Raw genomic sequence first — 27,742 nt, 5'->3', positions numbered from 1 at the left:
ATACCATCAGAGATGCAGGCTTCTGAACTGAGCGTTGATAACAACTTGGGTTGTCCTTGTCCTCTTTGGTCCGGATGACATGGCGTCCCAGATTTCCAAAAAGAACTTTGAATCGTGACTCGTCTGACCACAGAACAGTCTTCCATTTTGCCACACTCCATTTTAAATGATCCCTGGCCCAGTGAAAACGCCTGAGCTTGTGGATCTTGCTTAGAAATGCCTTCTTCTTTGCACTGTAGAGTTTCAGCTGGCAACGGCGGATGGCACGGTGGATTGTGTTCACTGACAATGGTTTCTGGAAGTATTCCTGAGCCCATTCTGTGATTTCCTTTACAGTAGCATTCCTGTTTGTGGTGCAGTGTCGTTTAAGGGCCCGGAGATCACGGGCATCCAGTATGGTTTTACGGCCTTGACCCTTACGCACAGAGATTGTTCCAGATTCTCTGAATCTTCGGATGATGTTATGCACAGTTGATGATGATAGATGCAAAGTCTTTGCAATTTTTCGCTGGGTAACACCTTTCTGATATTGCTCCACTATCTTTCTGCGCAACATTGTGGGAATTGGTGATCCTCTACCCATCTTGGCTTCTGAGAGACACTGCCACTCTGAGAAGCTCTTTTTATACCCAATCATGTTGCCAATTGACCTAATTAGTGTTAATTGGTCTTCCAGCTCTTCATTATGCTCAAATTTACTTTTTCCAGCCTCTTATTGCTACTTGTCCCAACTTTTTTGGGATTTGTTGACACCGTGAAAATTGGAATCAACGTATTTTTCCTTTAAAATGATACATTTACTCGGATTAAACATTTGATCTGTCATCTACGTTCTATTACAAATAAAATATTAAAATTTGCCATCTCCACATCATTGCATTCAGTTTTTATTCACAATTTGTTTAGTGTCCCAACTTTTTTGGAATCCGGTTTGTATTATACACTGCTCAAAAAAATAAAGGGAACACAAAAATAACACATCCTAGATCTGAATTAATTAAATATTCTTCTGGAATACTTTGTTCTTTACATAGTTGAATGTGCTGACAACAAAATCACACAAAAATTAAAAAATGGAAATCAAATTTTTCAACCCATGGAGGTCTGGATTCGGAGTCACACTCAAAATTAAAGTGGAAAAACACACTACAGGCTGATCCAACTTTGATGTAATGTCCTTAAAACAAGTCAAAATGAGGCTCAGTAGTGTGTGTGGCCTCCACGTGCCTGTATGACCTCCCTACAACGCCTGTGCATGCTCCTGATGAGGTGGCGGAGGGTCTCCTGAGGGATTTCCTCCCAGACCTGGACTAAAGCATCTGCCAACTCCTGGACAGTCTGTGGTGCAACGTGACGTTGGTGGATAGAGCGAGACATGATGTCCCAGATGTGCTTGCATTAGGAGGAACCCAGGGCCAACCGCACCAGCATATGGTCTCACAAGGGGTATGAGGATCTCATCTCGGTACCTAATGGCAGTCAGGCTACCTCTGGCAAGCACATGGAGGGCTGTGCAGCCCTCCAAAGAAATGCCACCCCACACCATTACTGACCCAATGCCAAACCGGTCATGCTGGAGGATGTTGCAGGCAGCAGAACGTTCTCCATGGCGTCTCCAGACTCTGTCACGTCTGTCACATGTGCTCAGTGTGAACCTGCTTTCATCTGGGAAGAGCACAGGGCGCCAGTGGCGAATTTGCCAATCTTGGTGTTCTCTGGCAAATGCCAAACGTCCTGCACGGTGTTGGGCTGTAAGCACAACCCCCACCTGTGGACGTCGGGCCCTCATGGAGTCTGTTTCTGACCATTTGAGCAGACACATGCACATTTGTGGCCTGCTGGAGGTCATTTTGCAGGGCTCTGGCAGTGCTCCTCCTGTTCCTCCTTGCACAAAGGTGGAGGTAGCGGTCCTGCTGCTGGGTTGTTGCCCTCCTACGGCCTCCTCCACGTCTCCTGATGTACTGGCCTGTCTCCTGGTAGCGCCTCCATGCTCTGGACACTACGCTGACAGACACAGCAAACCTTCATGCCACAGCTCGCATTGATGTGCCATCCTGGATAAGCTGCACTACCTAAGCCACTTGTGTGGGTTGTAGACTCCGTCTCATGCTACCACTAGAGTGACAGCACCGGCAGCATTCAAAAGTGACCAAAACATCAGCCAGGAAGCATAGGAACTGAGAAGTGGTCTGTGGTCACCACCTGCAGAACCACTCCTTTATTGGGGGTGTCTTGCTAATTGCCTATAATTTCCACCTGTTGTCTATCCCATTTGCACAACAGCATGTGAAATTGATTGTCACTCAGTGTTGCTTCCTAAGTGGACAGTTTGATTTCACAGAAGTGTGATTGACTTGGAGTTACATTGTGTTGTTTAAGTGTTCCCTTTATTTTTTTGAGCAGTGTATATACACATTCACTGTTATATAGCTATGTATCGCTATATATACATTTTTTATATAGATTTTTTATATAGATTTTAGGCGATCAGATTTTATTAAATCTATTTATCATCATATACAGGCCCTATTATCCTGGTATCCACCATCCATGCATCAATACTTGTATGTTCCTTTCACAAAGAGATTATTTTCCAATAGAGTTATTAATTAGGTGATATCGACAAAGAAGGATGGATTACACAACACTATCACCATTATATCCCTTATAAATTATCATGATCCCCGGGTTTTATTGTATTATACTGTTTTAACATTTTCTGTGTCTGTGGACAGAATATTCTGATAGAATATGTAACATACACTATCCTTTCATTTATCGATTTATTTTTTACACCACTATATATTATCATTATACACTACTATTGCATAGTGACTTATTTTATAAATGACTTTTAGAATATTGAGATTTGTGAGATTTGTAATCTGTGATATGCTATTATACATATATTTATATATCACAGGTTCTAAGCTATTAGGGTTTATTTTGATTTACTAAAATACTGTTTATAGTTCTTTTTCCCCATACATCTATTCATATAGCAGTATATTGTTATACTTTTCTATATACTTTTAAGATCATGGATTATAAGCTATAGGCTCCACCAGCGATCCAACTACTAATGGCCTCTATACAGATGTTCGATCTTGTCTGTTTGGGTCTGTAACTCTGATGCTGTCCGATGCGTTCCACTCTGGAACGCATATCGGAACTGACGTAAGGTCATGTCAGCCACAGTGCGTTCCAAGCTGAGGCGCAGACCGAAAGTGACGTCATTTCCGTTTTGCCTCGATACATGCTGGAGCGCGGACCGGAAATGACGTCGCCTCCTATACTTCCCTATCGTTCCTCTTGCATTCCACGCTGGAGCGCAGACCGGAAGGGATGTAACTTCTTTAGTTTTTGGCGCTTTTTCATGTTTAAATATTAAACCATGTAGCAATGTATTTATGCTCCTGATGAAGGGGATCTTGCAAGACCCCGAAACGCATTGAGCCTGCACCCCACCCATACCCTGTGCTTAATAAAGGATATTTGACCAGATGTACCAAGTGTGACTGCCGTCAATTCCGGATACTCTACGAGCGATCCAGGCGCAGGAGGAAGCAGAAGTGGGTGTCTTGAGCTTTATCCCACCCTGCCTTTCCTGGGTGAAGTGAGTGCTTTTTAATGTTTTTATGCTTACATTTTATCTAACGTTCATAGTACACGATTGTATCCTATTATTATCAATCGATGACTGGACCACTCTATCTAGAGGTATATGTGTTTTTTATTATACAGTTAATAATTGAATATTGCACATAATCAACCAGTGATTACTATTTAGTGGGATAGTATTGCTTTTCCCAGGTATTTGGCGCCATTGACAGGTTTCTTTTTCCTCTCATTTACCCTTTTGCACTATGTCCATATAGGAACCCTACTAATTGGACTATATACCTGTGGCTGCCTGTACCTTCCCAGTTACCGATTATACTCTAAACCAGTGATGGCGAACCTATGGCACGGGTGCCAGAGGCGGCACTCAGAGCCCTCTCTGTGGGCACTTGCACCCTGGAAAAGTCTATGCCTTATGCCTCCTGCACACAAACGCGTGCAACCCGTGGCCGTGCTTCGGGCCGCAATGCATAAACACCGACCATGGGGCAGCCGCAGTGGATCGCGGACCCATTCACTTTAATGGGTCTACGATCTGCAAAAAGATAGGACATGTTCTTTTTTTCGGAATGGAAGTACGGGATGAAACCCCATGGAAGCACTCCGTAGGGTTCTGTTTCGTGCTTCCGTTCCGCACCATTCCGTATCTCCGGATTTGCGGACCCATTAAAGTGAATAGGTCCGCATCCGTGATGCAGAATGCACACGGAACGGTGCCCATGTATTGCGGATCTGCAAATGCGGTCCGCAATATGGCAACGGGACACCTACAGTCATGTGCAGGAGGCCTTAGACTTTTCCTGCCATTCATCAGCGCAGGCGCACTATAAACAGCACAGGCAGCGCACTGAGTGTAATCAGGCTTTTATAGCGAAAAGTACATGGAAGATATACTATACTGGACTGTAGTATTCAGGGGAAATTCCCATGTTGGCACTTTGTGATAAATATGTGGGTTTTGGGGTGCAGTTTGGGCACTCGGTCTCTAAAAGGTTTGCCATCACTGCTCTAAACCATCAATACGGTCTTTCCTTTGGCGCCCTGCCAGGATATCTCAGACCCCTTTTTAAAAAAAAAGAGGGCCTGTGACTAATTCCCTCTTCTTTTTCATTTTCTTGTCCCTACCTCTGCTTGCGCCAGAAACATTCAGGTCTCTGCCACTTTTCTGTGCATGGCCTGGCACTTCTCTGCCTGACATACTTGTAGCTGAACTGAACAAATTAAATGGAAATTAAAACACCCCTAAAAGCGACGAATATATTTTTCTTTTTGTACTGAAATAGTCCACTAAATTCTTTCACCACAATAAACTGCAGAAATGCACTGAGAATATATATTTCTTGTTGGACAGAAATAGGCCACTGTACACTTTGACCAGAAAAAAATTTAAGAATCTGATTGAAGTGCATATATATATTTCTTGAAGTACAGAAATACGCCCCTATACGCTTTCAATAGAAATCCCTGCAGCAGTGCGCTGAGAATATATATTTCTTGTCGCACTGAAATTGGCCACTATACGCTTTGACCAGAAAAAAATTAAAGAATCTGATTGAAGTGCGTATATATATTTCTTGAAGTACTGAAATACGCAACTATATGCTTTCAACAGAAATAACTGCAACAGTGCAGTGCGTATTTATTTTTCTTTTTTCACTGAAATACGCCCCTATACGCTTTTAACAGAAATAACTGCAACACTGCAGTGTGTATATATTTTTCTTTTTTCAACTGTAATACGCCAGCCATCCCCAACAACGTGGGTATCTGTGGGGACAGTGATCAGGGCACGGTCAACAAAGAATACAATCCTCTCATGTGGTGTGGACGAGGCGTACCACACACATCACAACACTCTCTCCCATCTGGGTTCTGGGTCCCGCAGACACTGCAGGTCCATCCTCCAGGACCATTATATGGTGGCACTTTACTCTTTCCTTTCTCTGTTTTGGAGGTGGTTTAACATTTATCATGATAACATTCATAACCCGACTTTCTCTGTCTCTGTACACCTCCTCTATACACTTTCCTCTCTCAGGAAGATTTTTGCATGTTCTGTGAGCTTTTTATCTTTCAACTACCCTTTATTTCCGTACATGCTTTTACTACTACTACTCTCAGTTTACCATGGCGGGGTGTGGGCATTTCTACACCTTTCATTAGCTTGCTGATGTCCTTCACTGCCTGTCTACATTCTTTCTTGCTTACTACTTCTGCAGCATCTTATCTCAAGGCTAGCATTCTTCAGCAACATCATGTGAAAGACAGAAAGAAGAGAATTTGTATGGAGACCATTTCCATCCTAATCCCCTCCTTCTGTGATTTTAGCAGATGGGCAGGACCCCTAGGGCCGAGTACTTCACTTGACCTGGAGTGCTGGACATCTGCACCAACCACAACAAATGTTATGAATCGAGATGAAGTTGCCTCCAAGTGCTGACTTAATTCTAGTAAAGGAAACAAAAACATAGAAGTTAAGGCATTTCATCTAATTAAACAGATCAACAATACTACCAGTAATACCTAATTATAGGTATATATGTATCCTTCATTTACTGAGTTCAGTACTCTATGTAGTGCTACTAAGATCTATGTGTATTTTCTTGTGTTTGTAGCATTATCAGGAAAAATACCAGTAACTAAGATGGCTGCCGGGCAGGAAGTTCCCTCAGTTAGGATGGCCGCTGGGCTGGCCGGAAGTTACAGGAGTTAAGATGGCAGCCAGGCCGGAAATTGGGTTAGTTAAGATGGCCACTGGTGAAGAAGTTACCTTAGCTAAGATGGCCTTTGGGGGTGTGGTAGGGTCTCTTAGCACCATCTTGGAGGGTAGTATCAGCGGCATGTAAAAATAATTACTTTTCTGATCATACATTTTTGTCCAGCCTAATTTCATATACTTACTGTATTTTTTGCCCTATAAGACGCATCGGTCCATAAGACGCACATAATGTTTTAGAGGACAATAAGAAAAATATATTTTTCATTACACCTCAGTTCACACCACCAATCAGACCCCCAATATTAATCAGACCCCAATGTAAATGACCCCCATTCAGACCTCAGATAAGAACCCCATGCCTCTCATTAGCCCCCATATCAACCCTTATGCCTCTCATCAGCCCCCATTATCAGCCCTTATGCCTCTCATCCCTCATTATCAGCTATGCCTCTCAACCTCCATTATGCCTCTTAGCCCCCATCATGCCTCTCAGCCCCCCATTATCAGCTATGCCTCTCAGCCCCCCATTATCAGCTATGCCTGTCAGCCCCCCATTATGCCTCTTAGCCCCCATCAGCCATTATGCCCCCAGCAGCCTCATGTTTTATAAAAATAAAAACACACTTACCTCTCCTGTTCATGGACGCTGCCGCTCCTCACCGCCCACGATCTTCTTCCTCCTGCTGTCGGCTGTGCTGTGAACTAACGCTCACAGCGTGACGTCACAGCGAGCACTCACGCTGTGCACAGCCTTCACAGCTGACAGCAGAGGACCAGGAAGCGTTGAATACAGAGCCTTCACCGCTTCCCAGTCCTTCGGTACTAATGCGCGCTTCCATAATGGAAGCGCTGCTTAAAATTCGCCCCATAAGACGCAGGGTCATTTTCCCCCCACTTTTGCATCTTATGGGACGAAAAATACGGTAATTATTTTCATGCTGATGCTTGCATTGTTTTTCATAATATCGAGAATAGAATGTACTAAATTCAAGGCTGAATCTCCTGTGTTCACTCCTGTGAGAAACTTTGTGATAATTTCACTCCTGTTTGGCCTAAAGCCAGAGCACACACCTCCTTATATCTCTGTGACTATTCTTTTTTCATTCTCAATTTAACTCCTAATTTGACCTCATCATACCATCAGTAGAGGTGATTTCGCTCACAGTAAACTTGGCTGTGTGACCTTCCTCTACTAGTCAGTTTTCTGTTTGGAAACACACAAGGTCACATTCCTGGTCCACACAGACATAACATTCTATGTAGAACAGACATAGAAACAGACGGACATAAAGAAACATTTCCCATACATTAACACACACAAGTCTTTGAACTTAATAATAAATAACATTTTCTGGAGCTTTATACACGCACACTCAGTACCTCACACACATTGCCTTGTTAGTTTGTTAGCATTGCATACATTGTATTCGCTATCACACATTCCAATATTGTGACGTCACTCCCCCTCACAGCTGCGGCTCCCTTCATACACACCTGCAGCTGCAGCTCCCGCTGTCTCCCTTTATACACACTAGCCACCAGCTGGGGGGCATATATTCACCAGCCAACAGGGACACAGTACCTTTCATGGTACACAGACAGACAGACACGACACTCCCGGAGGACCACAACCGGACTCAATTCTTGACAGTCCTTCCTCTCCGGGGAGACACACAATCAATGAGCTTAATCACTCAATCACAAACAAGACAAAAGACAACCGGCACCTTTCCCTTTTTACCACCAAGCAGAGCTCACCCCTGTGCAGAATTTATATGTTTTTTCCATGGATCTCATGTTTGGTCTGCCAGCCGGGACTAATCCACCTGCAGCCTCTTAAGGGGAGATCTCTTAAGATGCCCCAGTCCAGGTCCTGCAGGTCTGCCACATCCTAAGGGGAGATCTCATAAGATGCCCCAGTCCAGGTCCTGCAGAAATTTACAGTAGTCCCTCGGGGCTACTACTTTTGTCACCTCCTAATGGGAGATCTGTAAAGATGCCCCAGTCCGGGTCCAGCAGAAATCTATTGTAGCCTTCCCCCCAAGCTCCTCCTTGCTATTTCCTCTGCTGCCTCCTAAGGGGAAATCTCTAGAGAGATCTACACACAGTAGAGCAAATCTTTTTTCTTTTTCAATCTATGGTTCTAAGGCCTCAGGATTTCAACATCAAATGAAGCTGCTACTCACAGGGTAATGTAACATCAACCAGCACAACAGGTCACCACAGCATGGCGGGGTACAATAGGCAGGTAAGATAATCAATTTTCTTACCTTGTCTCTAGGGCTGCAGTCCCCATCCTCAAGTGGCATCCACCGTGCTCTGGGAACCCAGACCGGCTACTGATGCTACCTTCTCCCGAGGCCCCATGTTGGGCGCCAAACTGTTGAAGATGCCCTCAATCAGGGCTAATTACGTTTGCTCTACTGCTCCAAATTGTTCTGATCCTAGGATTTTACATGCATGGAAGAACCCACACTGACACCAGGCATGGGTCAAAGCAGTTTCTCCTTTATTCAAGGAAGTGAAGCAGTTTATAAGGACATCATAAGGGGCATCCCCCCTGAGGCTCGTAACATTGTTTCATTGGCGAGACTACAATAAGAAAAGAGATAACACTTGGCATCCACGCATTGTGCTTTGTTTTACTAACTCAGGTATGAAAACTATGTAAACATCTAAGTGCAAGCGCCATATTGCAATGGCTTCACTCTAACAGCAGTACAGCATACGCCATATATGACACATCTCTATCATATGTGAAGTCTAAATTTCAAAAATTCCAGTGCACTTCATTGAAGGATATATTACAGCAGTGTTCCCGTACAGCAGAGAATGGAGTCTAGAATTGCATTTTAATCTATTCTATGAATCCATGTTTTACACCTGTATAGCGCCCTTATTGCACTTTCTATATTCCTTGTTTCTATATACTGATGTTGCAGCTTTGACATTAACAATAGCCTACTTAAAGGGATGACCCATCTTAAAGAGGACCTTTAATGGGTCCGAACATTGTAAGATAACTATCTGGACATGTAGAGCGGCGCCCAGGGATCTCACTGCACTTACTATTATCCATGGGCGCCGCTCCATTCGCCCGCTGCCGCCCCGTTACCTTCTTCCACACTGTATGATAGTTGCTACTATTGGTAAACCAGGGAGGAGTCTGCCCTGTTGCTCCCTGGACGTTTCTTCTCCCTGGTTGTAGCGCTGTCCAATTGCAGCGCAGAGCTCACAACCTGGAGGTTTTTTCCTCCCTGGCTGTGAGCTCTGCGCTGCAATTGGACAGTGCTACAGCCAAGGAGAAGGAATGCCCAGGAAGAAACAGGGCAGACTCCTCCCTGGTTTACCAATAGTAGCAATTACCATACAGCGCGTGAGAAGGTAACGGGGCTACATCAGGCGAACAGAGCGGCGCCCAGGGATAATAGTAAGTGCAGTGAGTTTCCTGGATGCCGCTCTACATGTCCAGATAGTTATCTTAAAATGTTTGGACCTATGAAAGGTCCTCTTTAAGGATAGGTCATCAATATTAGATCAGTGGGGGTGACTCCTGGCACCTCTGCTGATTAGCTGTCTGGGAGGTCAAAATCTGGGAGTGTGCACTCCCGGTCTGTTGGAGGTCCTGCTGCTGGCTTGTTGCCCTCCGTTGGCCCCCTCCACGTCTGCGCTGGACACTGAGCTGACAGACACAGCTAACCTTCTTGCCAGAGCTCGCATTGATCTGTCATCCTGGATGAGCGTGCATACCTGAGCAACTTCTGTGGGTTGTAGACTCTTCCTCATGCTACCTCTAGAGGTGAGAAAAAATGCAAGTGACCAAAACAGCCAAAAACGATGAGAACAGAGAAATGGTCTGTGGTCACCAACTGCTGAACCACTCCTTTATAGGGGTTGTCTTGCTAATTGCCTATCATTTCTACCCGTTTTCTGTTCAATTTGCACAACAGCAGGAGAAATTGATTCACAATCAGTGTTGCTTCATGACTGCACAGGTTGATTTCACAGAAGTGTGATTGACTTGAGGTTACATTGTTTAAGTGTTCCCTTTATTTTTTTTGAGCAGTGTATTAAAAGTTTTTTTGTCACTTCATATGACTTCTGAATGCTTTTGCATTTGCCTCCTTTAGGAAAAAAAAAGTCAATCATGTTGCAGTGCAACCCTTTCACTCCCAGCTCTGTACATGTACGGCATAAGTTTTAAACAGTAGACACCTAGGGCTAATGTCTGCGATTGGCAATAACGCTGATCACAGGCATTTAACCCTTTAGATGCCATGTTCAAATGTGACCACGGCATCTGAGAGCGGTGAAAATGGCCTTCGACTGACTCAGATTGCGTTCTATAGTAGTAATGTGCCTCAGCCTGTACAAGGCAAGACTCACTGATGATTTTTGTTCTCAGCAAAAAACATCCACTATATGTCATACTTTTTTTTTGCTCATACTTTTTAGTAAAGGGGTTAATGGCCTATGGAAGTGAGTCAAATGCCGGGTGTCTAGTGTTTTGCTCACCACTAAAGGCTGCAGGTACATGCATATAAAGTACGTATACACCCTTACAAGCAGCATATACACACATACACAGCATGGTGGTTACATGAGGGACATTCCGATGCGCAGTATGTTAGATAGTGTACTGCAATTTCTTTACATATAACTGCTCGTTTATATAAGCCATGTCCTTCAAACACCGCTATCCTAATCATAAGTACTGCATATGACTCCTTTATCACATACCAAAATTAATACAGATCCCAGATCCCAAAGTATATTCAGACACAAACCCCAAAATAAACACAGACTCAGAAATAAGTAGAGTCACCAAAATAAATACAGAACAGGCCCTACTCATGGGTTGCCAACCTGCCTATATTTTTCCTAGACAACTGAATTAAAATTTATGATCTAATAAAATTTGTATGTACACCCCATTCCTTTTTGAAGGCCACAGCTCCACATCACACTATTAGGCCGATTTCAAAGGACTGTTTTCAATATTTCAAAGGCATTAGGTTAAGTCCGAATGCACACGGCCGTGTTCCGCGGACGAGAGCCATCCGTGGTATGCCGGGCTGGATTCCTGATCAGAGCAGGAGTGCACTGCGTCATTGGTTGCTATAACGCCATGCGCTTCATGCTGCCGCTGCTGTACAGTAATACACTGGTATAGATCATACGAGTGTATTACTATAGTGCAGCGGCGGCATGAAGCGCACGGCGTCATAGCAACCGATGACGCCGTGCGCTCCTGCTCTGATCAGGAATCCAGCCCGGCATACCACGGACCCCTCTCGGCCGCGGAACACGGCCGTGTGCATTCGGACTTAACCTAATGCCTTTGAAATATTGAAAACAGTCCTTTGAAATCAGACGCCTTACTCAGACCCTTGGTGGCAGAAAAGACTGAGCATTTGATTTGCAATGTACAGTTGTGGCCAAAAGTTTTGAGAATTACATAAATATTGGAAATTGGAAAAGTTGCTGCTTAAGTTTTTATAATAGCAATTTGCATATACTCCAGAATGTTATGAAGAGTGATCATATGAATTGCATAGTCCTTCTTTGCCATGAAAATTAACTTAATCCCAAAAAAACCTTTCCACTGCATTTCATTGCTGTCATTAAAGGACCTGCTGAGATAATTTCAGTAATCGTCTTGTTAACTCAGGTGAGAATGTTGACGAGCACAAGGCTGGAGATCATTATGTCAGGCTGATTGGGTTAAAATGGCAGACTTGATATGTTAAAAGGAGGGTGATGCTTGAAATCATTGTTCTTCCATTGTTAACCATGGTGACCTGCAAAGAAACGCGTGCAGCCATCATTGCGTTGCATAAAAATGGCTTCACAGGCAAGGATATTGTGGCTACTAAGATTGCACCTCAATCAACAATTTATAGGATCATCAAGAACTTCAAGGAAAGAGGTTCAATTCTTGTTAAGAAGGCTTCAGGGCGTCCAAGAAAGTCCAGCAAGCGCCAGGATCGTCTCCTAAAGCGGATTCAGCTGCGGGATCGGAGTGCCACCAGTGCAGAGCTTGCTCAGGAATGGCAGCAGGCAGGTGTGAGCGCATCTGCACGCACAGTGAGGTGAAGACTTTTGGAAGACGGCCTGGTGTCAAGAAGGGCAGCAAAGAAGCCACTTCTCTAAAAAAAAAACACATCAGGGACAGATTGATCTTCTGCAGAAAGTATGGTGAATGGACTGCTGAGGACTGGGGCAAAGTCAAATTCTCTGATGAAGCCTCTTTCCGATTGTTTGGGGCATCAGGAAAAAGGCTTGTCCGGAGAAGAAAAGGTGAGCGCTACCATCAGTCCTGTGTCATGCCAATAGTAAAGCATCCTGAGACCATTCATGTGTGGGGTTGCTTCTCATCCAAGGGAGTGGGCTCACTCACAATTTTGCCCAAGAACACAGCCATGAATAAAGAATGGTACCAAAACACCCTCCAACAGCAACTTCTTCAAACAATCCAACAACAGTTTGGTGAAGAACAATGCATTTTCCAGCACGATGGAGCACCGTGCCATAAGGCAAAAGTGATAACAAAAGTGGCTCGGGGACCAAAACGTTGACATTTTAGGTCCATGGCCTGGAAACTCCCCAGATCTTAATCCCATTGAGAACTTGTGGTCAATCCTCAAGAGGCGGGTGGACAAACAAAAACCCACAAATTCTGACAAACTCCAAGAAGTGATTATGAAAGAATGGGTTGCTATCAGTCAGGAATTGGCCCAGAAGTTGATTGAGAGCATGCCCAGTCGAATTGCAGAGGTCCTGAAAAAGAAGGGCCAACACTGCAAATACTGACTCTTTGCCTAAATGTCATGTAATTGTCGATAAAAGCTTTTGAAACGTATGAAGTGCGTGTAATTATATTTCACTACATCACAGAAACAACTGAAACAAAGATCTAAAAGCAGTTTAGCAGCAAACTTTGTGAAAATTAATATTTGTGTCATTCTCAAAACTTTTGGCCACGACTGTACATGTCATATATTGGTTCATGTGCAGTGCAAACTTAAAAAAAAAAAAAAGTTTTTTTTTCTGCCAGACATTATAGATTTGCGATTTTCTAAACTAGAATTTATCTGCTTTTAAGACCGATAGTGATAACTCACAAAATAGTTATTAATATTTACCATATGTCTACTTTATGTTGGCATTATTTTGCAGAGGTAATTTTATTTTATAGGACATTAAAAGGCTTAGAATTTTAGAAACAGTTTTTCATATTTTCAAGAAAGTTTCCCAAACTGACTTTTTCAAGGACCAGTTCAGGTTTTAAGTGACTTTGAAAAGCTTAGATAATAGAAACCAACCAAACATGGCCCAATTTTAGAAAGTACACCCCACTCAAATTATCCAAAACTAATTTTACAAAAGTTGTTAACTTTTTAGGTATTCCATAGAAATTAAAGAAAAATGTAGGTGAAATTTAAAAAATGTGTTTTTTGTGCAGACTTTCCATTTTTAATCCATTTTCCCTGTAACACTGCAAGGGATAACAGCAAAACAAAACTCCATTTATTACTCTGATTCTGAAGTTTACTGAAACACCCAAATGTGTGGCCATAAACTGCTGTATGGATACATCACAGGGCACAGAGGTCAGACTTTGCTCTAATGGTTTTTGGTTGTCGTGTCTGAAGACACCTTGAGGTACTACAGTAGTCCCACAAGTAACCCCATTGTAGAAAATATATTCCTAAAGGAATTTTTTGAGGGGTGTAGTGAGCGCTTTGACTCCTACAGGCATTTGCTTTAGCCCCAAATTATATATTTTCACAGTTTGCACCTCTCACAAAGCACCCCACAATTTGTTAATAATTTTTCCTGAATATGGCAGTACATCATATGTGATTGTGAACTGCTGTATGAGCACACAGCAGGGCGCAAAAGAGAAGGAGCACCATTTGGCTTTTGGACGGCAGATTTTGTTGAAATGGTTTGTGGGCTCCATGTTGCTTTTGAAGAGACCCTGAAGTACCCCTAGAGTGGAACGCCCCAAAAGTGACCATTTTGGAAACTACATCCCAGTGGCGTAGCTAGAAATGACTGGGCCCCACAGCAAATTTTTGAATGGGGCCCCCCTCCCCCAGTAATTTTTTTTGCAAACCCTTCCTTTCATGCCGCCCCCATTCCTGTGGATAGTAAAGATCGCTCTCTCAGACCAGGCCGGGCAGCTGTTCCATCCATTTCCTACACTGTTTATACTGTCACTGTATATCATTTTATTGTGTAATACTGTTGAGGGGGCCCTGACAAAATCTTTTAGTCCTCCTCCTCCTGGATGGGCCCCTTTTGGGTCAGGGCCCCAAAGCAGCTGCCTCCCCTGCAGCTGCACCCCTGCTACATCCCTCACGGATTTATATAAAAGGTGTAGTGCATGTTGTAACCTCACAAGCACTTCATATAACACTTGACTGTGAAAAAGAACATTTTTTTCAATAAGATGTTGCTTTAGCTCAAGATTTCTCATTTTCACAAGGGTTAACAGGAGAAAAAGCACCCCACAATTTTATTCTTTTTTTTTCTGAATACAGCAATAGCAAATAAGTGGTTGTAAACTGCTGTATGGGCGCACTACAGAGTTTAGAAGGGAAGGAGTGCCATTTGGCTTTTGGATGGGAGGTTTAGCTGCATTGGTTTTTGGGTTGCATGGCATTTGAAGAGACCCTGATGTACCCCTACAGTGTAAACCCCTATGAGTGACCTCGTTTTGGAAACTACACCTTTCAATGAACTACTTAAGTGGGGGAGTGAGTATTTTGACCGCATAGGTGTTTCATAGCATTTAGATACACTTTTTCCAATAAAATGTTGCTTTAGTCGCACATTTTTATTTTCACAAAGGGTATCAGAAGAAAAAGCACACAAAAATTGGCTACCATTTTCTTCTGAACACAGCAACACCTTACTGCTGTATGGGCATACTGCAGGGTTCAGAAGGGAAGGATCAGTTTTAGGCTTTTGGAGGGCAGATTTTACTGCAATGTCATATTTGCTGAGGTATCAGTACAGTATAAAACACCCAAAATGTGCCTCATTTTGGAATCTAAACCCTTCATGGAATTTACCTAGGGGTATAGTGATTGACTTGACCCCACAATTGCTTCATAGATTTTTTTAAAGATTGGACATGAAATTCAAAATTACATTGTATATCAATTATATGTCGTTTTAGCCTCAAAAATTTCATTTTTTTTATAAGTGGTAATAGGAGAAAAATCACCTCAAATTTTGTTACTTAACTTTCTTGAGTACGAAAATACCCTCAATGTGGTAGCAAACTGCTGTTTGAGCACACCTCTGAGTTCAGAAGAGAAAGAGCCTCGTGTGCATTTGAGTCCTTGTTTGGTGATTTATTCAGCTCTGGCTGACAGATGCGCAGGCTCTGAGCTGAAAAAAGCAGCTCCTAAGATGTGACCACATTTTGTAAACCATACCCCTCACAGAATTAACCAAGCGGTATTGTGAGCTTTTTGACCCCAAAGTAATGCACAGAAGATGGTGCAAAGTGAAAATTGCAATTTTTCCACAGATATGCCATCTCATTGCCCAATATGTTGTGTCCACCTTGTGCCAGTGTGTTAGAGTTTGAGGCCCAATGTGGCGATATACACCGCTTGTGCTGACAACTGTAAAGTTTTTGGAAACTTCGCCCCTAAGTTATTATGGGGTGGAGTGAGCATTTTGACGCCACAGTTATTTAGCAGAAATGAATTTACAGCGGACCGTGCAAAATGAAAATTGCAACATATATGACATTTTAGTGCCCAACTCTGAGACTTAAACCATAATACTTTAATTTATAGGCGGGTTATGAGAACGGAAATGCCATAAGAGTGGACATAAGCTCCTGTATGGGCCCATAAGTGAAGGAGCAACATTTGGTTTTTGACTGCAGATTATGCTGTAATGGTTTTCAGGTTAAATTTGCTTAGATCCTGAGGTACCCATACAGTAAACCCCCCCAATAAGTGACCTAATTTTAAAAATTACACCCCTCAAGTTTTTTTTTTTATCAAGGGCTGAAATTTGCATTTTACAACAGGGATTTTACAGAAATTAATGAGCAGGTGACCTTGCAAAATGCAAATTGCATGTTTTCCACTGATATGGCATTACTTTGTTAGCTGCGCCATACATGTATGGCACTCATCCTTAAAGGGTTAAAGTAAAAAGTATGTTTGTACCAAGTTAGCCAGTAAATAGTAAACCTAAATAATTAATTAAAGTCCTTACCGATTGATACCTTTTAACGGCTAACTGATAAGATAATGAAAAAATTACAAGTTTTCAAGACTCAGGTCTCTTTATCAGGCATGTTATAACACAATGTCTAAAGATTACCTTTTTTATACATAGACATACATAGGAATAGTGAGGGAGTGTGAAGGTTATATTGTCCCCAATAGAGAACTAGTCTACAAATATGATGAACCTAAGAGGTCTGAGGAGCTAAATTCATAAGAGATGTAGAAGAATATAAATCCATGGGCACACATTAATTTATGATCATTACATATGGACAGGTCTTACTTTTTGCCTGGTTGCAGGGGAATATCGCTGTGGTTGTTGGAGAGGACAGTGAGCTTTTGACAAAGATGTTTCTGAGAATGGGGGGCTGCCTATAACAGGAGTGGGAGAGGGCCTGGAAATAATGATTTCATTTTTTTTTTTGGATGTAGGGAGTCCTTTATCAAACTGGTCTAAAGTAGAACTGGCTTGGTTGCCCAATCAGATTCCTCCTTTCATTTTCCAAAGGAGCTGTCAAAATGAAAGTTGGAATCTGATTGGTTGCTATGGGCAACTAAGACAGTTCTACTTTACACCAGTTTGATAAATGACCTCTGTAGTCTCTGACCATCTCTCCTCAGAATCCCCAAATGTGGGTTGTAGGTGACCACTAGAAGTAACTATTGATTTTCTTTTTTATCATAGGAGCTTACTTCTTGGTAATCTAGTTGCTCTAGCAGTTAGTTTTTCTGGAGGGTTGCTTGGAGACTACATATTGTGCCACGCCAAATGAGGTCTACCAGATTATAAAGAATGTAACAAATATCTTACTGGTGGTGTCTATGTAGATGAAACTGGCCAAAACTCTCATCGTCACACAATATAAGAAAAAAAGGAAATATCTAGCTGTTTAGTTGTAGCCATGACTACAACTAAAGTTTTGATACAGTCCTGATCAAAAGTTTAAGACCACTTGAAAAATGGCAAAAAATCATATTTAGCATGTAGAGCTTCAACATGCAACAAGAAGAAATGGGAGTGAGACAAAACATTTTTTTGAGCATTCAATTTAATGAAAACGACAAATAAACTGAAACAGGCTGTTTTTCAGCTGATCAAAAGTTTAGGACCACACCTCCAAAAAAAAAAACTAAACCCCCCAAAACAGAAATCCAACTTCCAAACATGAACTCAGTAATGAGTAGCTCTGCCGTTATTGTTTATCACTTCCAAAATTCGTTTCGGCATGCTTGATGCAAGCGTTTCCATGAGGTGAGTGGGAACATTTCTCCAAGTGGTGAAGACGGCTGCACGAAGGCCATCTACTGTCTGGAACTGTTGTCCATTTTTGTAAACTTCCTTTGCCATCCATCCCCAAAGGTTCTCAATTGGATTTAGATCAGGGGAACATGCAGGATGGGCCAAAAGAGTGATGTTATTCTCCTGGAAGAAGTCCCTTGTCCTGCGGGCATTGTGTACTGTAGCGTTGTCCTGTTGAAAAACCCAGTCGTTACCACACAGACGAGGGCCCTCAGTCATGAGGAATGCTCTCTGCAACATCTGGACATAGCCAGTGGCCATTTGACGCCCCTGCACTTCCTGAAGCTCCATTGTTCCACTGAAGGAAAAAGCACCACAGACTATTATGGCGCCCCCTCCACTGTGGCACGTAGAAAACATCTCAGGTGGGATCTGCTTATCATGCCAGTAACGTTGGAAACCATCAGGACCATCAAGGTTAAATTTTTTTCATCAGAGAATAAAACTTTCTTCCACCTTTGAATGTCCCATGTTTGGAGCTCTCTTGCAAAGTCCAAACGAGCAGTTCTGTGGCGTTCAAGGAGACGAGGTCTTTGAAGACGTTTTTTGTTTTTGAAGCCCTTCAGTCTCAAATGCCATCTGATGGTTATGGGGCTGCAGTCAGCACCAGTAAGGGCCTTAATTTGGGTCGAGGATTGTCCAGTGTCTTGACGGACAGCCAATTGGATCCTCCGGCTCAGTGCTGATTAAAGATTTTTGGGTCTTCCACTTGACTTTTTTGTTCCATAACCCTCAGGATCATTTAAGAAATTCCAAATGACTGTCTTACTGCGTCCCACCTCAGCAGCGATGGCGTGCTGTGAGAGACCCTGCTTATGCAGTTCAACAACCCGACCACATTCAAAAAGGGAGAGTTTTTTGCCTTTGCCATCACAACGTGTGACTACCTGACAGAAAGTGACAATGAATCCACATCTTTGCACAGATTTGGCCTTTTAAAGGCATGTGGTCCTAAAATTTGGATCAGCTGAATCGGATTCAGTTTAATCGTTATTTTCAATTAATTGAATGCTCAAAAAAATTTTTTTCTCACTCTCATTTCTTCTTGTTGCATGTTAAAGCTCTACTTGGAACCTTGTTAAGATCCAACAATGTAAAATAAGATTTTTTGCCATTTTTCAAGTGGTCTTAAACTTTTGATCAGGACTGTATTAACGCCTCCCCGATCAGCTCCGTTAAATCCACTCACGGGTGCAGCTGGAGCCATAGCCGCTGGGTACCTGCTGTTTCATGCATACCCCTGGGGCTTTTAACCTTTCAGATGCCATACATTACTTGTCTCATTTACCTCACTTTTTCTATGTAAATAAGTGAATCTTCAGTTACTGTGTAAGTCTCAAAAGTTTGCAATGTTGTCATAATATTTTCATTCAACCATTGAAAGTATCAACTGCTAAGGAATCTAATTTTTTTAAATGTTTTCTGTACTGTAATTACACACCCAGCATACATAACAAGAGAAGTGGTGCTGTGCAGTGTCCATATATACAGAATAGGATCAGATACTGATAATTACACCCAGTATACATGACAAGTGAAGTAGTTCTGTACAGTGTCTATATATATATATATATATATATATATATATATATATATATATACAGAATAAGATCAGATACTGAGAATTATACCCAGTATACAGGACAGGAGAAGTGGTATTGTACAGTGTCCATATATACTAAATAAGAACAGATACTGAGAATAGAACTCGGAACAGCCTGCTCCCGGAGACCGCATTTCATTTCAGACCGGCTCGCGCACAGGCACAAGTAAGGACCTCTGTGCCTCGCCGGACTTGTCAGTTAAGATGGCAGATCGCATGTGTTCGCTGGTGAACACTGCGAACTGGCCATCACTGACTGAGAATTACCCCCAGTATACAGGACAAGAGAAGTGGTACTGTACAGTGTCCATATATACAGAATAAGAGCAGATACTGATAATTACACCCAGAATAGAGGATAGGAGAAGTAGTACTGTGCAGTCTCCACATATACAGAATAAGAGCAGATACTGAGAATTACACCTAGTATATATAACAAGAGAAGTGGTACTGTGCAGGGTCCATATATACAGAATAAGAGCAGATCCTGAGATTTACACCCAGTATACAGGATAGGAGAAGTAGTACTGTGCAGTGTCCACATATACAGAATAAGAGCAGATACTGAGAATTACCCCCAGTATACAGGACAAGATAAGAAGTACTGTACAGTTTCCATATGTACAGAATAAGAGCAGATACTGAGGATTACACCCAGTATACAGTTCAAAAGAAGTGGTACTGTGCAGGGTCCATATATACATAATAAGAGCAGATACTGATAATTACACCCAGTATACAGGACAGGAGATGGGGTACTGTGCTGTGTCCATATATACATAATAAGAGCAGATACTGAGGATTACACCCAGTATACAGGACATGAGAAGCGGTACTGTGCAGTGTCCATATATACATAATAAGAGCAGATACTGAGGATTACACCCAGTATACAGGACAGGAGAAGCGGTACTGTGCTGTGTCCATATATACATAATAAGAGCAGATACTGAGAATTACACCCAGTATACAGGACATGAGAAGCGGTACTGTGCAGTGTCCATATATACATAATAAGAGCAGATACTGAGGATTACACCCAGTATACAGGACAGGAGAAGCGGTACTGTGCAGTGTCCATATATACATAATAAGAGCAGATACTGAGGATTACACCCAGTATACAGGACATGAGAAGCGGTACTGTGCTGTGTCCATATATACATAATAAGAGCAGATACTGAGAATTACACCCAGTATACAGGACATGAGAAGCGGTACTGTGCTGTGTCCATATATACATAATAAAAGCAGATACTGAGGATTACACCCAGTATACAGGACAGGAGAAGCGGTACTGTGCTGTGTCCATATATACATAATAAGAGCAGATACTGAGGATTACATCCAGTATACAGGACATGAGAAGCAGTACTGTGCTGTGTCCATATATACATAATAAGAGCAGATACTGAGAATTACACCCAGTATACAGGACATGAGAAGCGGTACTGTGCAGTGTCCATATATACATAATAAGAGCAGATACTGAGGATTACACCCAGTATACAGGACAGGAGAAGCGGTACTGTGCAGTGTCCATATATACATAATAAGAGCAGATACTGAGGATTACACCCAGTATACAGGACATGAGAAGCGGTACTGTGCAGTGTCCATATATACATAATAAGAGCAGATACTGAGGATTACACCCAGTATACAGGACAGGAGAAGCGGTACTGTGCTGTGTCCATATATACATAATAAGAGCAGATACTGAGAATTACACCCAGTATACAGGACATGAGAAGCGGTACTGTGCAGTGTCCATATATACATAATAAGAGCAGATACTGAGGATTACACCCAGTATACAGGACAGGAGAAGCGGTACTGTGCAGTGTCCATATATACATAATAAGAGCAGATACCGAGGATTACACCCAGTATACAGGACATGAGAAGCGGTACTGTGCTGTGTCCATATATACATAATAAGAGCAGATACTGAGAATTACACCCAGTATACAGGACATGAGAAGCGGTACTGTGCTGTGTCCATATATACATAATAAGAGCAGATACTGAGGATTACACCCAGTACACAGGACATGAGAAGCGGTACTGTGCAGTGTCCATATATACATAATAAGAGCAGATACTGAGGATTACACCCAGTATACAGGACATGAGAAGCGGTACTGTGCTGTGTCCATATATACATAATAAGAGCAGATACTGAGGATTACACCCAGTATACAGGACATGAGAAGCGGTACTGTGCTGTGTCCACATATACATAATAAGAGCAGATACTGAGGATTAAACCCAGTATACAGGACAGGAGAAGCGGTACTGTGCAGTGTCCATATATACATAATAAGAGCAGATACTGAGGATTACACCCAGTATACAGGACAGGAGAAGCGGTACTGTGCAGTGTCCATATATACATAATAAGAGCAGATACTGAGGATTACACCCAGTATACAGGACATGAGAAGCGGTACTGTGCTGTGTCCATATATACATAATAAGAGCAGATACTGAGGATTACACCCAGTATACAGGACATGAGAAGCGGTACTGTGCTGTGTCCATATATACATAATAAGAGCAGATACTGAGGATTACACCCAGTATACAGGACATGAGAAGCGGTACTGTGCAGTGTCCATATATACATAATAAGAGCAGATACTGAGGATTACACCCAGTATACAGGACATGAGAAGCGGTACTGTGCTGTGTCCATATATACATAATAAGAGCAGATACTGAGGATTACACCCAGTATACAGGACATGAGAAGCGGTACTGTGCAGTGTCCATATATACAGAATAAGAGCAGATACTGAGAATTACACCCAGTATACAGGACAGGAGAAGCGGTACTGTGCAGTGTCCATATATACATAATAAGAGCAGATACTGAGGATTACACCCAGTATACAGGACATGAGAAGCGGTACTGTGCTGTGTCCATATATACATAATAAGAGCAGATACTGAGGATTACACCCAGTATACAGGACATGAGAAGCGGTACTGTGCTGTGTCCATATATACAGAATAAGAGCAGATACTGAGAATTACACCCAGTATACAGGACATGAGAAGCGGTACTGTGCAGTGTCCATATATACATAATAAGAGCAGATACTGAGGATTACACCCAGTATACAGGACATGAGAAGCGGTACTGTGCAGTGTCCATATATACATAATAAGAGCAGATACTGAGGATTACACCCAGTATACAGGACAGGAGAAGCGGTACTGTGCAGTGTCCATATATACATAATAAGAGCAGATACCGAGGATTACACCCAGTATACAGGACATGAGAAGCGGTACTGTGCTGTGTCCATATATACATAATAAGAGCAGATACCGAGGATTACACCCAGTATACAGGACATGAGAAGCGGTACTGTGCTGTGTCCATATATACATAATAAGAGCAGATACTGAGAATTACACCCAGTATACAGGACATGAGAAGCGGTACTGTGCTGTGTCCATATATACATAATAAGAGCAGATACTGAGGATTACACCCAGTATACAGGACATGAGAAGCGGTACTGTGCAGTGTCCATATATACATAATAAGAGCAGATACTGAGGATTACACCCAGTATACAGGACAGGAGAAGCGGTACTGTGCTGTGTCCATATATACATAATAAGAGCAGATACTGAGGATTACACCCAGTATACAGGACAGGAGAAGCAGTACTGTGCAGTGTCCATATATACAGAATAAGAGCAGATACTGAGAATTACACCCAGTATACAGGACAGGAGAAGCGGTACTGTGCTGTGTCCATATATACATAATAAGAGCAGATACTGAGGATTACACCCAGTATACAGGACATGAGAAGCGGTACTGTGCTGTGTCCATATATACATAATAAGAGCAGATACTGAGGATTAAACCCAGTATACAGGACAGGAGAAGCGGTACTGTGCAGTGTCCATATATACATAATAAGAGCAGATACTGAGGATTACACCCAGTATACAGGACATGAGAAGCGGTACTGTGCAGTGTCCATATATACATAATAAGAGCAGATACTGAGAATTACACCCAGTATACAGGACATGAGAAGCGGTACTGTGCAGTGTCCATATATACATAATAAGAGCAGATACTGAGGATTACACCCAGTATACAGGACATGAGAAGCGGTACTGTGCAGTGTCCATATATACATAATAAGAGCAGATACTGAGGATTACACCCAGTATACAGGACATGAGAAGCGGTACTGTGCTGTGTCCATATATACATAATAAGAGCAGATACTGAGAATTACACCCAGTATACAGGACATGAGAAGCGGTACTGTGCTGTGTCCATATATACATAATAAGAGCAGATACTGAGGATTACACCCAGTATACAGGACAGGAGAAGCGGTACTGTGCAGTGTCCATATATACATAATAAGAGCAGATACTGAGGATTACACCCAGTATACAGGACATGAGAAGCGGTACTGTGCAGTGTCCATATATACATAATAAGAGCAGATACTGAGAATTACACCCAGTATACAGGACATGAGAAGCGGTACTGTGCAGTGTCCATATATACATAATAAGAGCAGATACTGAGGATTACACCCAGTATACAGGACATGAGAAGCGGTACTGTGCAGTGTCCATATATACATAATAAGAGCAGATACTGAGGATTACACCCAGTATACAGGACATGAGAAGCGGTACTGTGCTGTGTCCATATATACATAATAAGAGCAGATACTGAGAATTACACCCAGTATACAGGACATGAGAAGCGGTACTGTGCTGTGTCCATATATACATAATAAGAGCAGATACTGAGGATTACACCCAGTATACAGGACATGAGATGGGGTACTGTGCAGTGTCCACATATACATAATAAGAGCAGATACTGAGGATTACACCCAGTATACAGGACATGAGATGGGGTACTGTGCAGTGTCCACATATATAGTTCAGTCTCCATATGTACAGAAGAAGATCAGATATTGTTAATTATACACACAGTATACAGAACAAGAGAAGTTGTAGTATGCAGTGCCCATATATACGGAATAGGATCAGATGCTGAGAATTAGATACAGAACAAGAAAAACTGTACTATGCAGTATCCATATACACAGAATAATGATTACAGGCAGCACATACAGTAGAACAAGAGCTGCTACCATATTGTAAGGGTATTTTAGCAACGCCTGCATACATCTATGCCAAGAGATCATTGTGTATTTATGTTTTGTTCTGTTTCACCACAAAAACTACAACAAAACCTCTTACAGTAATCTATGGAGGCACTGATTTGTGCAGGAGTCTAGAGCTGGAGGCTAAATCCCAGATTATGGAATCATGATAGGGCTGTTCAACAGACCGTAATAAATCATCATTATTCATAACAGAAATAATGTCAGCATGAACTGAACCAAGCAAAAAGCTAAGTATATCGTAGGTTCTGTTTTTTTCAGGATCCATGACAAATACAGTATAATGATGTGATTTTGTTTTGTAATGCATCCTATCACATCTCACTAATTTACTGTATGAGGAGTCCATCAGGTTTACATTTTATTCATCTGGCAGAATAGGACAGCTGGCTTGCCAGAAAATATCAGAAAGCAATAGACCAAAACCATGACATCAAATGCCTTAACAGGAACCTGATGGACCCATTAAAAGTCGAAGGGGAAACAAAAATGAAAAATGAATGAATTATGAAGGATCTGTTCTACTCGTCATGTATCATGATTCATTTCACCACTGACTTTTAATGGGTCCCTTGTTCCTATGTTCATTTAAAGGTCTGTCTCACTTCAGCAAATGGCATTTATCATGTAGAGAAAGTTAATACAAGGCACTTACTAATGTGCTGTGATTGTCCATATTGCCTCCTTTACTGGCTGGATTCATTTTTCCATCGCTTTATACACTGCTTGTATCCAGGGGTTACGACCACCCTGCAGCACAGATACAAGGTGGCCGGGATGGAATCTGCTGCACGTGCGTGCCTATACGTGCTCCCATGGTTCTGGCCAACAGAGAGGCTGATGTGAAAGCATGGCCACTGCTGCTGGATTGCCGGGTGATTGTAACCCCTGGATATGAGCAGTGTATAATGTGATGAAAAAGTGAATCAAGCCAGTAAAGGAAGCAATATGGACAATCACAATACATTAGTAAGTGCCTTGTATTAACTTTCTCTACATAATAAATGTAATTTGCTGATGTGAGACAACCCCTTTAACTAAATGATTGAATTTCTGTTAACCAGTGTCTGTTTATCTCTGTAATTTAAAAGTAAACCTTATTTGAGAAAAGTGTTTAACAAAGGAATTGCTCTTTGTTTTAGGAAACTCTTCTGATCCTTTAAAGAAGAATTACATTGTCCAGTGGCTCTCTAGACCAGACACAGATTATCCAAATCGAAAAATATCAACAAGTAAAAGACCTATTTTTAATTTTGCCTGTGGCATAAAATGCATGCATTTAATGCAGTTGCTGCTCTGGACTCTGATTCTATTTCTTATTCTCCATGGAACAGTTACACGTCTTTAATTTTATTCTTGCACTGTCTGTCTTTAGATTCTGTAGCACTGACAAAAGGGTTTTCTTTTAGTACTTTTCATTATGTTTAGCAGCAAAGTACACAATGTAGCAGTATAACAAATTGTGGTAACTATAGAAAAAAAGTTTTCATATGGCTATATATTTTTGTGGAATCATGTGAAAATTTCTTTACTTGAACTAAAGTAGCTGTAAACACCTGTGGGCAATATAAATTACTGAACTAAATAAATAGCATATCGTCTTGGAATCATTGAATATCTGAATACAGTTGAGATAAAGTTTTAACCATTATACTGCTTTTTCTAGCAGTGCTTATAACCATTGTTAAAACTTTAAATTTAAAATCAAGGACACTGAACAAAAGAGCATACAAAAACATACTAAAAGCTACATAAAATCATGCCTTCTTTCAATAAGGCTAACTGAGGATCATGTTATTTCCTCGGGAGCAATACAATTATTGTGTCTTTCAGTTTTTATCAATTGGAAAAAGGATCCAACTTGTTGTCATTTGTTTAAAGTGTGAAAACAGGTGGCTTATTTAAAAACTAGTTTTGACCCATTGGTTACTTAGGCTGAACAAAAGACATGTCCTTGAAGTTTAACCTTTCTTAGACCAACTTATATAGAGAAAAACAAAACAAACCCCACTGGTTCAATGTCTCCAATTGAACCTAATGAAGCAAAAAAGTTGTATCAAAGTGGTCTCGAACCCCGGCACAGCATTGAGATAACTGCCCTGTCTGCAACCATATACCATTTAGCTATAATCATAACTTGTTCATGACGTTAGTTTTAAGAAATTAACAGTCAGGTATGTATTATAGTATATAGTAATAGTCATTTGAACTAAATAATATTGCAGCTGAAACTTTGAATTGACCACAATATAGATAATACAGTTCTAATTTGTATTATAGTTTACAACATGTTCTTCAACGTAGCTACCATTTGCCTTGATTATAGCTTGGCACACTCTAGGCATTCTCTCAAACAAATTTTATTAGATACCCACCAGCGATGCCTTTCCAACAGTGCTGAAGTATTTCCCATGTATGCCTAGCACTTGTCTAACAGGTAATGGGCTGTACCTCCCTCCATCACCCTTCTCTTTGAAAATAAGCTTCTGGCCCAGCTAAGTGCAAACCAGATGGAATGGTGCAATGCAGCAGAATGCTGTCGTAGCCATGCTGGTTAAGTTTGCCTTTAAAGAGGACCTTTCCTTGATTTTTTTTTTTTTTTTAGTTTAATTAAATACCTTTCTTTGCTGGGTACTGCCACCCTGCCTGGTTTATTTTTAGATATCGCTTATACACCCACTGTGCCCCCCTGCTGTTTTCCCACCCAGTATGTTAATACTGAACATCAGTACAGGGAGGAGGAGACGCCAGGGTTTCTCAATGGGCATCTCCTTCTCCCTGGCTGTGCCACGATCCAATAACAGTGGAGAGCGTCACAACCAGGGAGAAGGTGAGCTTTTTTTTCTCCCTGGCTGTGACGGTCTCCGCTGTGATTGGTTCACGGCACAGCCAGGGAGAAGGAGACGCCCATTGAGAAACCATGGCATCTCCTCATCCCTTTACCGGTGCTCAGAATTAACATAGTGGGTGGGAAAAACAGCAGGGGGGCACAGTGGGACGTACAAGCAATATTTAAAAAAAAAACAGGCAGGGTGGCAGCATCAGCGG

At 41.8% G+C, this 27,742-nt stretch overlaps 1 protein-coding gene across 1 annotated transcript in view; it reads left to right on the top strand.

Annotated features, from left to right (window-relative positions):
* The window catches only part of LOC121009531 (A disintegrin and metalloproteinase with thrombospondin motifs 2-like), a 775,073-nt gene that overhangs the window by 657,086 nt on the left and 90,245 nt on the right, over positions 1-27,742 (top strand). Inside the window, exon 21 of the mRNA XM_040442735.1 lies at positions 25,837-25,926. Within this exon, the coding sequence (XP_040298669.1) occupies positions 25,837-25,926 (90 nt within the window). The remainder of the gene's footprint in view (positions 1-25,836; positions 25,927-27,742) is intronic.

This window comes from Bufo bufo, chromosome 1 (genome assembly GCF_905171765.1).
Source record: "Bufo bufo chromosome 1, aBufBuf1.1, whole genome shotgun sequence".
NCBI lineage: Eukaryota > Metazoa > Chordata > Amphibia > Anura > Bufonidae > Bufo > Bufo bufo.
Note: the sequence above shows the minus strand (reverse complement) of the source record. Positions and strands in the feature narration are given on the sequence as shown.